Source organism: Grammomys surdaster, unplaced genomic scaffold (assembly GCF_004785775.1).
Source record: "Grammomys surdaster isolate TR1022 unplaced genomic scaffold, NIH_TR_1.0 99, whole genome shotgun sequence".
In the NCBI taxonomy this organism is placed as follows: domain Eukaryota; kingdom Metazoa; phylum Chordata; class Mammalia; order Rodentia; family Muridae; genus Grammomys; species Grammomys surdaster.
Genome location: NW_021604578.1, coordinates 6,142,747 through 6,155,446, shown reverse-complemented (window position 1 = coordinate 6,155,446; position 12,700 = coordinate 6,142,747). Strand labels below are relative to the sequence as shown.

The 12,700-nt window shown below is 42.9% G+C and overlaps 1 protein-coding gene across 1 annotated transcript in view; it reads right to left on the bottom strand.

Annotated features, from left to right (window-relative positions):
- The window catches only part of Gzma (granzyme A), a 7,814-nt gene extending 5,789 nt beyond the window's left edge, over positions 1 to 2,025 (bottom strand). The window contains exon 1 of the mRNA XM_028783992.1: positions 1,906 to 2,025. Within this exon, the coding sequence (XP_028639825.1) occupies positions 1,906 to 1,975 (70 nt within the window). The 5' untranslated portion in view covers positions 1,976 to 2,025. The remainder of the gene's footprint in view (positions 1 to 1,905) is intronic.
- Positions 2,026 to 12,700: the final 10,675 nt, after the last annotated feature.

The following is a 12,700-nucleotide window of genomic DNA, read 5'->3' as shown; positions in this document are numbered from 1 at the left end:
ACAGTCCCCAGACTAAACATGGTTTAGAAAGCCCTTTCCGAATGAGCTGTAAGGAGCAGAGAAGATAATCCACCTTAGCAAAACTTCCATGAGCTGGACCAGGATAATAGAGATAATAATTTCTCGATGTTAGAGAATGGGGAGACACAAAGGCGTAAGGCAAGCATGGGTGACTGGAGAGGACCTCGTGTCCTGTGACAGAGCTTCCATTTTTTTCAACTGCTACACAAAATATTCTTGGATTCTCCTGAAATACTTCTGACCGTTTGGCTGAGTGTTATGTTTGCTTGAGATTAGCACTTCTTATTCCATAATTAAGTTCAACTACCCGCCAAATTCACGAGGTAGACCTGGAACTTTTCATCAGGTTGAGGAGGGTGAGAGGCAGGAAGAGAGAAGGCGGGGTCCACTTTCCATAAGGGAAGGCAGAATTTTACAATCCAGAAATAGAATGGTATAGAATCAAAGGAACTTTGGCCCCATCCCTATTTTTCTTGGGGTGACTCTTAACAAAGCTAGACTGTCTGTGGACATCATGATGAATTCTAGAAGATTCTCTTAGCACACATGCCGGCCTGAGCAGTAGGGCCAGGTCACCACTAACTAGTCTTAAAAAGGTCTGTGGTAAGGATTAGAGTAAACAGAAAGCTTTTAAAAACTAGCAAGCACACATCCCCATTTAGAGACAGATTTAGTAGAATTTCTGAGGCAGGAGCTGTGATGTTCACACATTGTTTTAAAAAGCCTTCCAGATTATTCTAACTAGTCTAGCACACGAGAAGTACTGCTGTTTTGCTCCCTCCCTTTTGGGTCCACACAGCTCCTTCCCAACACAGAAAACAAAGTGTCATAGAAAAAGTCGTCCTTACTGTTTACTTCGAAGAAAGTGAATAGTTGGATTAAAAAAAAAACCTCACAAAACCAAAATTCAATTATAAAAAATTAAAGAGGAAAGAAAACCTGTTCTAATCTCATGGTTTGGGAAGAATTGGAACGTCTGAGTGCCTGCTTGCTGTGCCATGCTGGTTATGTGCCCACTTTTGGTCTCAAACACCTTTCAAGCTTGTTTTAAAATTTCCTTTCTTTGCTAGTCATGAGGTTAATCCTAGGACTTCTTTTGGATTCCTGACCACAACTCCTGCCTCTGAAAGCTTATAGGTCCTAGGATAAATCATGGCTGCTTCCATATTTGCCAGCCATTTTACCCCATGCCAATCTTCCTACCAGGTTCTTCACGGAACATGGAGAACCTCTCAGAAGCTGTTGTTCTTCCAGTATCAGGGCAAGAACCGTGATGACATTACCACAGGTGCCCGATGCTTTCCCTCAGATAGGAATATTGGTTCCTATTTACTACATAGTAGGAACAACTGAAAAGAAAATACTACAGCTCTCCCAATGGGTCAGTTTGAGGTCTTCTCCAGAGTCGGGAAGCCTTGCCAGGGAAACACTAACCAAGAGAAATAGTGAGAAACTCCCCACGCTCCTCATCAGCTTCTGTGGTCTAGCTCAGGCTCAGTGTAACTCTCTTCAAAGCTGTCTGCACAGTGTTTGAAGAAAGAAAGGCTGAGATGCCTCATTTACCACGATTTCCTTTCTTCAAAGGTAGAGCTTGATCTCACAGCTCAAGGGTATTCCATTCATTTCCTTACTCATCTCAAATTGTCTTTTAAGGCAAAATTCAAGCTAAAAATTGGCAGCAATCTCCATTGGTGGTTTTGCTAATTTTTGGAAAGAAATTACAGATATATATTTTTTCTTTTAAAATTAATATAATTTAAAAGCGAATGCTAAGTGTTCCTAGGCTCTAGGTGCTCTATTAGCTATGCTCAAGAACCATTATGAAAGCAACACACAAATCCACTCCATTATGGTTTTGATGAAAATGGCGTAAGTCTGTCTTACCTTCAGGAGTTAGCAGAAGAAAAAAGACAGTAGCAAGAGAGGACACCCAGGGAACACAAGCGTTCTTCATCGTGGTTCCCCCCAGATCAATCAGCAGGGATCTCTGTTTTTGTTTCTTTCCTCTTATATATATGAGAGTACAAAGGATGTGGTTTCAATTTTTCTCTTTCAAATGTCCAGGTGTAGAACTGGAAAATGAAACTAAAATAGGCGAGAGCAGGCGTGATCCCTCATCACCTGTGGTCGTGATGACAGAGTTAGCGCTGTGCTGCGGGGTGGAGAGGGAGGGTTGTAGCCTCCTTCCGATGTTTGAGAGGGAAGGGAATCTTGTTGCTATTAGAGTGTAGTCCATAAGTAGGGACTAGAAATGATTCAGTTGGGGGTGTTTTCATGAATGGCAACATTATCTTCAGTGTCCTTTAGTAGGAGCTCTTTGAAAACACAAAAATCAGCATTTTAGGCGCTAAGGAGGTGGATCAGTTGTTCAAATGCTTACCACATAAACATGAGGACCCAAGTATAGGATCCCAGAACCTACATAACAATCTGGGTGCAACAGCATATGCCTATAATCCCAGAACTGCAGAGATGAGAAGACCTAGCTGCACTGGCAAGCTCCAGGTTTAGCGAGAGACCCTGTCTCAAAAAATAGAGGAACTGTTTGAGGAAAATGCCCACTGTCAACCTCACACATACGTACACACATGTATACAACGCGCACACACACTTGAAGTTTTAAAAAATATCTTAAAAGCACATTTCTTTTTAGCTATTTTCTTAGGTTGTAAGAATTGATAGGGAAAATACAAGTGGAGGTCCAGAGGAACATTTATGGCTGGAAGTTCTGCCTCAGTTTTGAAGGAAAGTAAAGGACAGATGAATTTGTCCCAGCATTAAGGAGAACTGCTTTCTTAAAACAGACTCCATTGTCAGTCTCTGAAGGACAGTGCTGACTTGGTTTCTAGTAGAAAGTCTCAAGCTTTCTGTCTGAATGGAGGAAGTGGTTTCCATTGTGAAGCACATGGCTGGCCATATGTTCCACGAGGATGTTTGGTGTTAAGCCCCACAGCCCCACGGTTAACACCTTGTGGCTTCAGAACAAGGGAGTACTTCTTCAGAAATCATGTGACCTTAGAAGGGACCCCTGCTTAGATACTTGCGGTTCTTTTTCCCAGATCTCACTAGTACATCGGGTTTCCTCATTATCCGGAACACCAGTGAGGTAGCATGAGATAGCGTGCTTCTGGTTTTGGTGAGTAATTTTCTTGTCAGTTTTCTTTTCTTTTTACAAATTTACACTTGCACCAAATGAAAAGGGAGACACTGTCAGTTTTGTTTATGTATAACTGTGATCATGGTTTCTGTATTTATTCTGACTTTTAACTGCTCGGTAAAGTGTAATTCATGCTCTATAATGCCACTCATCGAAGACATACTTCTAGAGTTGTATAGTCATCACTATAATCTATCTGTAGGACATTTGATTTTTCCCCAAGAACCTTTTGTCAATTAGCTGTTGATCAGGGATCCTCTCATCTACTTTCTGTCTTTACAGATTTGCACACACACACACACACAAACACACACATGTACACACATGTACATGTGCACACACACTCTTACTCACACATGTGCACAGGCACACATGCACACAGACATATATGCACACATGTATATACCCACACACTAGCACATGTGAGCACGCACACACACACACACACACACACACACATGTTCGAGAAAAATAAAATAGTTTGACTTCACAGACCCCTGCAAGGGTCTCAGGATACCTTACACATTCACAAATTACACCTTGAGGTCTACTGCTTTGCAGTATCACGGTAGGCTCATTCCCAGTAGAATACAGTTAAATGTTCATAAGAAACAGCTACACACATATTAAATGGAAAGAAACAGCTACACACAAAAGTTTTGAAGTTTGAATCTCATTATGAAAGCCATCTTGGCAAGGGCTATTAGAACAAAGTTAATGGACTCACATTCTTCAACCTCGGAAGAGATGTGTGTGGTTAGAGCGATGAGGGTAGTGTGTGTGTGTAAGGTATTACGAACCTAGACAATGCTTTTTAGTTTCAAAACTTTTATAGAACTATAGTAATCAGAACAAGTGGGACCAACGTAAGAGCAGACCTATACATAACTTTTGTAGACCCGAGGCCTCAGATGAGCTCTAATATTTATGGTCAAATGACATTCAACAAGAAGTTAAAAACAACTTTGTTAGAGAAAAATAGTCTCTTGAACAAATAGCACTGGGATAACTGAACATTCACATTCAACAGATGAAAATGGACACCTATCTCAACCACACACAGAATGTCCCTGGAGCTATGGGCTGGACGGAGAGAAGACACAGGGGTCAACAGCACACTCTGCTCTTGCAGTGGGTACGAGCTCAGCGCTCAGCATCCTGCAACTCCCTCCAGTTCCAGAAGACTCAGTGTCCTCTTTCGGACACATAGACGTATACATATACACACCATTAAAAAAAATAAAATAAATATTTGTAAAACAACTTAAACTATAACCAAAAAAAAAAAAGACTCAAAAACAGGCCTAGAAATAAGCAAAGCAGAAGACAGCACTTGAGCACATGAAGCCTGTACAGCCTCGGGTTAGTGGGTGACCATTCTAAACATGATGTCCAAAGGAGAGGTGACAACCAGGGCTGACAAGTGGAGCGTCTCCAAATCCCAAAGCTTCATGCTTTAAAGTGCAACAACAAGACAGAGACTGTGTGTGTGTCTTTCATTCTGGAACATAAACCACTGGGGCAGGTAGCAAACCACACCGCCGGGATTTATTTATTTATTAATATTTAATTCTACAGGACGTGTCTATGTGCTAAACAAAATGTGAGATGCCAAGGAAAAGAAGCAAAGGTGAGCCAGGCAGCGACGGCACATGCCTTTAAGCCTGGTACTCGAGGCAGAAGCAGGGGCAGGGGCAGGGGGGCAGGGGGGCAGGGGGCAGGGGGCAGAGGGGCAGAGGGGCAGAGGAGTAGGGGAGGGCAGAGAGGGGCAGAGAGGGGCAGAGGGGGCAGAGAGGGGGGCAGAGAGGGCAGAGAGGGGGCAGAGAGAGAGGGGCAGAGGAGGGCAGAGGGGGGCAGAGAGGGAGCAGAGGGGCAGGGACAGGGGCAGGGGCAGGGGCAGGGGCAGGGGCAGGGGCAGGGGCAGGGGCAGGGGCAGGGGCAGGGGCAGGGGCAGAGGCAGGGGCAGGTGAATCTCTGCCTTTGAGGCCATTTTGGTCTACAGAGCAAGTTCCAGGACAGCCAGAGCTATACAGAGGAATGCAGTTTTAAGAAACCAAAAACCAAACCAAAAAACAAACGGCATTGTCACTATGGACCCCAGCTCCTATAATGTAAGACCATATATGTGGGGTGTGTGTGTGTCTCTCTGTGTGTGTGTGTGTGTGTGTGTCTGTGTGTGCCTCCCTTGTCCCCATACTTCCAGCCTAACCCTTCCCACTATTTTCCTAGAGACCACCAGGCCTGGCTTTCAGTGTCACCTCTCATCCAAATGCTAACTCCTGTCTTGCTCCCTAGATGGTGGGAGGCAGCTCTACCCCCAACCCTTTGGTACTCACCTCCCTTGGTTACACTTCAGGCTGTGCTTCTTCATGGGAACATAAACAACTCTGTGCTTTTAGCTGGATGGTAAGGCAACTATAATCAAATCTGTGGAGATCTTTCACCTCACAAAGAGAGGAGATAATGTGAAACCCCACACCAAGTGTCACATGGCTGGATGAGGGAGCACCAGGAGAGACTCCTGCAGAGTTTCCAACATCTTAAGAAGTCAGCGTCACTGTGATTGATTGAAAATTCTGCAACAATCCAAAGCATTACAATTTCAAACTGTTGGTGGACAACAGCATGCTCTCTGCACTGCTGGCACGAGAGAGCAAGACGGCTCACGCAGTGTATGTAAATTAAGATATCTAACCTTCCTTCGACTCTGGGGAATGAAAGCTTTAAAGGGATCTCCTAGAAAGAACATGGTAGACAGCTGTTAGTCCCTTTTGTGTCTAAGGATTCCTGCTTGTCCCTAGAGTGGTGACACCATCCTCTGTCCCTTGGCAGACCCCCTCGGGGAGTGGTCTCTCTTTTCTAATGATCATGTTCAGTACAAGGCCAGAAATAAGGTGAAAGAGAGATAACAAATTCCTGCAGAAAAAATAACCTAAAAATTGTTTGAGATATCCAAAGCCCCCTTCTGTCTGAGGTGACCTAGCTAGTGTCATCCTTGAAGAATGGCGTGTTTGAAACCCCATCTTAAGCTTTCTAACTGCTCCAACATATGTATACCTCTGAGATATTGGTTGATAAAGAAGACGCATTTTAAAAATTTTTCTTAAAGGGCCAGCAATGTGGCTAAGCCGGTAAAAGTGCTTGCTGCCACATCTGAATTTGGTCTACAGATTCCACATGATACAAGAGAATTAGCTCTCATAGGTTGTCCTCTGACCTCCACATGCACAGTGCGGCGTGTGAGCATTGATACATACAGAGAGAGGGACAGGGGAAGAGAGAGACAGAAACAATAATATTTTTTTATTCTATGTGTATGGGTATTGCATGCATATATATATATACATAAATAAATATATATATCACACACATCTCTCTCTCTTATACACACACACATACATACAACACACACACATATATAAACACACACACACACACACACACATATATATATGTATGTATATATATATACATACATATATATATATATATCACATGTATGCCTTGTGCCATGGATTTCCTGGAGCTGCAGACAGTTGTAAGTTGCCATGTGGGTGCTGGGCTTTGAACCTGGGTCCCCTAGATGAACATATTATTATTATTATTATTATTATTATTATTGTTATTATTTAGAAGATGACACAGGTCAGTGGAAGGAGACTTGTATTCTCTCCTTGTCTTTCTGGTGAAAACGAGTCTGTATCTCTGCAGAACCACCTTTTGAGAAAGGAAATGGCTGTGAAACAGAAGTGCATTTGTGCCCATAGATGCTAAGCAGATTTTTGTTTTGTTTTTCATTTTCATTCAATCTCTTTTTCCTGATTTGTTTCCCTATTCAGTTTCCTTAGAGTCTTTCTAATAGGTCTCATCATAAAACTTTCACACACACATGTGCAAACACATACACACAAATACACAAGCACACACATACATACACACATATACACACATTTATACACACATTCATACACATACATACACACATGCACACACATACATACATACATACATGCATACACACATATCATGTACTACTCACTCACATGCTCTGTATTGCCCTCTCTGTCCTCCCCCACCTGCCTGACAGTCCCCTTCCTCTTCTAAACTCTTTTTTCCTTCTTACCGTCAAGCTATTTCTTCCATTTGGTTTAGTTTCTGTTTTTGAGACAGGTACTCATATTGGTTTAAGGAGCCCAGGCGATGATCCGATATTGATGGTTTCACAGAAGTCAGGGACCTTGAACCAGACCAATGACTCATTGCAATGAACATTTGCAAGTGGAGATGTGTGGACAGAGGAACATACTGTGTTACATACTGTGACACACTACAGCTTCCATGACAAGATATTTCTATGTTTTGCTTGTTTGTGTGTGTGTGAGTGTGAGTGTGAGTGTGTGTGTGAGTGTGTGAGTGTGTGAGTGTGTGAGTGTGTGTGTGGTGTGTGTGAGTGTGTGTGAGTGTGTGTATGAGTATGTGTGTGAGTGTGTGTATGAGTATGTGTGTGAGTGTGTGAGTGGTGTGAGTGTGTGTGAGTGTGTGTGAGTGTGTGTGAGTGTATGTGTGTGAGTGTGTGTGAGTGTATGTGTGTGTGTGTGTGTGTGTGTGTGTGGTATTTTAGGGGGAGTTTGTAAGGGCAGTGGTGGGTATAAGGGAACCAGGAGATGAGTGAGATTTGGGTGCATGACGTGACACTCACAATGAATAAAAAGTTGAAAAAAATAAAAAAAAAATGTGGCTTAACATGGATGATCCTTGAAAACACACTAAATGAAAGAAAGAACACACCAGAAGGCCACACGTTGTATGATTCTATTTATATGAAATATCCAGAACAAACAAGTCCATAGATCTGCAAAGATGAGTGGTTATCGCCAGCTAGAGAGAAGGTAAGCGAGGACTGACTGCTAACAGGTATAAAGTTTCTTCTTAGTGTGGTGAGTCTCAACCTGTGGGTCGTGAGTCCTCAGATATTTACATTACAATTTGTAATAGCAGCAAAATTACAGCTATAAAGTAGCAATGAAACGATTTTATAAGTAAGGGTCACCACATGAGGAACTGTGTTAGATGATCTCAGCTTTAGGAAGGTTCAGAACCACTGCTTTAGGGTGATGAAGATCAGGTACCCTTTAGTGAGGGCTGTGGATGCAGCTCAGTGGGTGAGACTGGCCTAGCACGTGCAAAGTCCTGGACTGGATCTCCAGACATGAAGGTATGGAGTCGGAGTTCCACCTTTCTCTTCTTGGGTATTATACCAAAGCCCTTGAGTCAAACAGCTGTAAATGGTGGGTATAAACTATGTACTTTATGAGGTTCTGAAATGTGAATTATGTGTTACTTTTTTTTTAAATGTCACTTGAAACTGAAACTAGAAGCAATAACTTTCAAAGTTTGTGAAGCCCCTTGGGGGCAAATTGCAAAGATGCCTAGAAAGATACTTGAGATGCAGGAGATGACACCATCTCTACAGGGATCCTAGAAACTGAAAGCTATCTGAGGAGAACTGTGTTCATCTGACCCAGTGCCATCACCCCTATGAGGGACGGGAGCCACACAGAAGAGAAGACCTGCATCTTGAAGATCCTGGATGATGGTGAACTGTGGGTTGGTGTTACTACAGGACACTGCAGAGACATGCCGGTGCTGGAGACCTGGTGGTCGAGTCTCAAAGATCAACACGTCTGAAAGGGGAAAGTTTGACTGAAAGGGGAAATGACTTCGGTTTCAGAGACAGGAGAAGTGAAGTGAGTTACTTCAGCCCGTCGAACCAAGCAGTCGCCTGCCATGCAATCGAGTGACTTGAGAGAAAACGATCCTCGGGCAAATGAAACGCAATGCTAAGTTCTGCAGCTAAACCTTATCCTGGAGCAAGTTGGCTTTCTACTTTAGATACTTCAGGGTATGGGCTTCAACACAGAGTATGCCCACTGCCTCTTTGAGTATAGAGAAACCCCACCACGCCCACTCAGACCTCAGCTCCAGCCACTCCACACTCCTCCTCCACCCCCTCAGGTACCTCATCAGTATCTGAGCATGCATTTGGCCTTCTCACCCTAAAAGGAAAACAGACTGCTTTTCCACATGCTGCTTCTCTCTTCTTTCCATCAAAGTTCCAAGCGGAGTGCGTATCTTCTCTAATTTCTCTCTTTCCATTCGCTTCAGTATGGTTTTGCCTCACATTCTGCAGAAATGGCTGTTGCTTCTTCCCCTGGTGACTTTATTAAACCTTATTGCATCCAGAGATCAGTTTTCTCTCTGCCATTATTTGTCTCATCAGCAGTATTCAAAATTGTTGGACTCCTTCTCCCTCCTCTTGGGTGTGTGCAGCTTCTGGGACAGCACATCTCCTGGTTCTCCTACCTCTTAGGTCCCTCCTTTTTCTCGGTCACAGTTGCTGCAGGATGCTGTTCTCTTCCACTTCTCAATGCTGCCATGGCCGCTGGCCTAATGCTGAGACCTCCACCCACCCACCCCCTTCCTTCTCAGTGTCATCTAGGCTATAGGAGTCTACAGACATCATCCATCTCTATGCTAATCATCCCCATCTGTGTCCTTAGTCTAGTACCTCCCTAAATCTATCACTGTCCCACTAGGAGAGCTGTGTTTGTCTAACCCAGTGCCATTACCCTTGTGAGGAACAGGGGCCACACAGAAGAGAAGACCTGCATCTAGAAGATGCTGGATGATGATCAATCGTGGGTTTCTGTTTATTCAGGACATTGCAGAGTCCCCATGATCCTCCCTCTTAAACCTGATTCAATCCTTTTTTTTCTCCTATTTCTAGAAAACACGTCTAGATGGTTCATGGCTGATATACTCAGCCTTCTTCAAAACCCTCTGTGATGCCAGTGCACACAACCCCATGGTAGGCATTTGCTACTCCCTTACCTAGACCTTTATATATACCATTCTCTAGCCAGTTATATATGCGTTGCCTTGGTAATAATGTCTCTTCCTATTAGTATATAAGTTCCACAAGGATGGGGACTGGTGTGTTTTTCAGTATCTAGATGTCCAATAAGTGAATGTAATCAGTGTAACCATTGCCATGTTAGCAAAGGGCTACCTACCTGATGCTCTGAACATCCAAACACCTTTGCCTAGAAAATAAATCTGACTCCCAACTTCTAACATCAGAGTAGAAATTGGCTGAAGCATCATGTGATGGCTGCCGTTATACAGTCCCCCCTGCAATGCCTGCCATTGTGTGAATTGCTTCTTTTGTGGAACATAACCTTTGTGAGATCCATCCATGGTGTGACTAGGCCACCATGTGCCTGTGCCACAGTATCTGATAGGATCGGGAGGTTCTCAGATTGGCATTGTTTCAGAGTTGGGGCTCCAGAATCAGACTGTTACAGAAACAGTCTTGATTTACCAAGAAGGTGCCCTTGGGTAATTGGAACAAACCAGCAATGAAAAATGAGACACAGAAGGGCACACTTTCACCTACCGTCCAACCATGCTCCCTCCAGCGAACTGTGAATTGTAAAGGCAGTGTAAAAAAGCCCTTATTCTCACCCACTGAAGGACCTTCCTGGATGGCGTGGAATCAGCCAATATGCATAGGCAGCATAAACAGAAGGAAATTTATCAATTAAAGTGGAAAATACATTCCTGACCCTCTTGAAAAAGACTGTGGCTCTCTCTCTCTCTCTCTCTCTCTCTCTCTCTCTCTCTCTCTCTCTCTCAACCAATCAATAATTTATCTTCCTACCTTCCCCCCCCCCCCATCATCTGCTTTTATTCTAGATAGTACTGCTGGCTACTCCATGTGCTATGACTATGATATGGCTACCGTATTCTTCTCTCATTAAAGACTAAAAAAAATGGTTCCATTCGATCTTGAACTTCAAACCTCCAAAAAACAAGTTGAACAAAACTTTTCCTTTTATAAAGCTAGTTGTCTAGGGTATTTTGCTGTAGTAATACAAAACTGACTAATATATCCGTATTACTTCCTTGTGAACATTTAATTTCTTCTAATTTGTTTAATGTACCTACTCTGTAGAAGAATGTTATGTATTGTACACATAGCTTGCATTTTCCTATTGACTTTATTTTCTGGGGATGCCATGAAAAAGGCCAAAGACTACACCGTTTAACAGCAAAAATTAATTTCCTCACCATTCAGGAGGTTTACAAGTTCAAGGTCAGAGTTCATCTGATGAGTCTGACCCCCAGGGCCTACCTTCTTGCTTCACCTTCAGCTGAAGGTGAAGGATTCTATCCTAATCCCTTCTTGGAAGGACAGCAATCATACTGGATTACAGCCAACCTACGAACCCATTTCAAGTGCATTACCTCCCTAAAGACCTTATGTCCAGATACAAACAACCCTTGAGTTATTGGTACTCAAGGGTTAGAGCAACAAGAATTAAATCCTTAGGGAACACAATCTGACCTCTAATGCCTGCTGACTGACAAAACTTTGTGGTGGCTGAGCACACGCATACTCTCTTTGACTGCTCATACATTATACCCACTTTTATTGAGTCAGCTGCCTTTCATCTACCAGTTTCTGGGCATTGCATGCGGGGTTTCTGTAACCTCCGCAGCCAGCAGAAGGCAGTTCAGTTTAACACGACCAAGTAGCTGGTGTTGGTTCACACTTTGGGAGTTTAAACCTCAGTAGTTTATTTTAGGGATATTTAAGCTCAGCACAACAGGGTGAAAACTTTCCTGGTGAGTGATAATTCACTCAATCCTGTGTGCACCATAAAGCTTACATAAATCTCCTTGAGGAAGGAAGTAAGCTAAATAAAGATCAGATGTGACTACATCAACCCTTTTTATAAGTATACGTGACACACTCCAGATAGATGGGTTCTATAGATTGACTGAGAAAATCAAGCTTATGATAAGTCTGGGGGAGGGTCCAGGGTCGTCTTCCTGTCCATGGTTATGCTGATATTCTTGTTTGACAAATTTTATTTTTTACCATAACTTTATATATAATTTTAGGCTGAAATTTGCTTCAATGTAATTTGTGCTACAGTGAACAGGAACTATCAGGCGTTGCTTACCAACAACAGATGCCAGTTAGAGAATAGTAGAGAGTCCCACATGATCCTGCCTTTAAAATAATGACCCAAACCATTAGTTTAAGCTATAGGGTATTGGTATTTTTTCCACACAGTCAAAGAGTAGTAACTTCCCAGGATTACTCTAAAATATCATATTAAGACAGGAAAAGACCACTGATTAGGAAATAAGTGAGCTGTCACCATAGGAGACACTCCATGTGATTGGCACTGATTGTGTAAAATGTGCGTAGGAACCAAATACTGACAGAGATTGTGTGTGAGTGATTCAACTGAGTGTGATTATTTCCTTGTCTTTTCAGCTTCTAATACTGTTCATATTTGTAGTGGGAAAAGACCCACTTTTAAATGACGCAGGATTGTGCCTTCTGTCTTATTCCACATGGTCTGGCCCTTGTCTGCGAGGTAAATATCACGACAGGATAAAATGTTGATTATATGTGCACACTTTTTTTCTCCATTCCATTCTAATCGT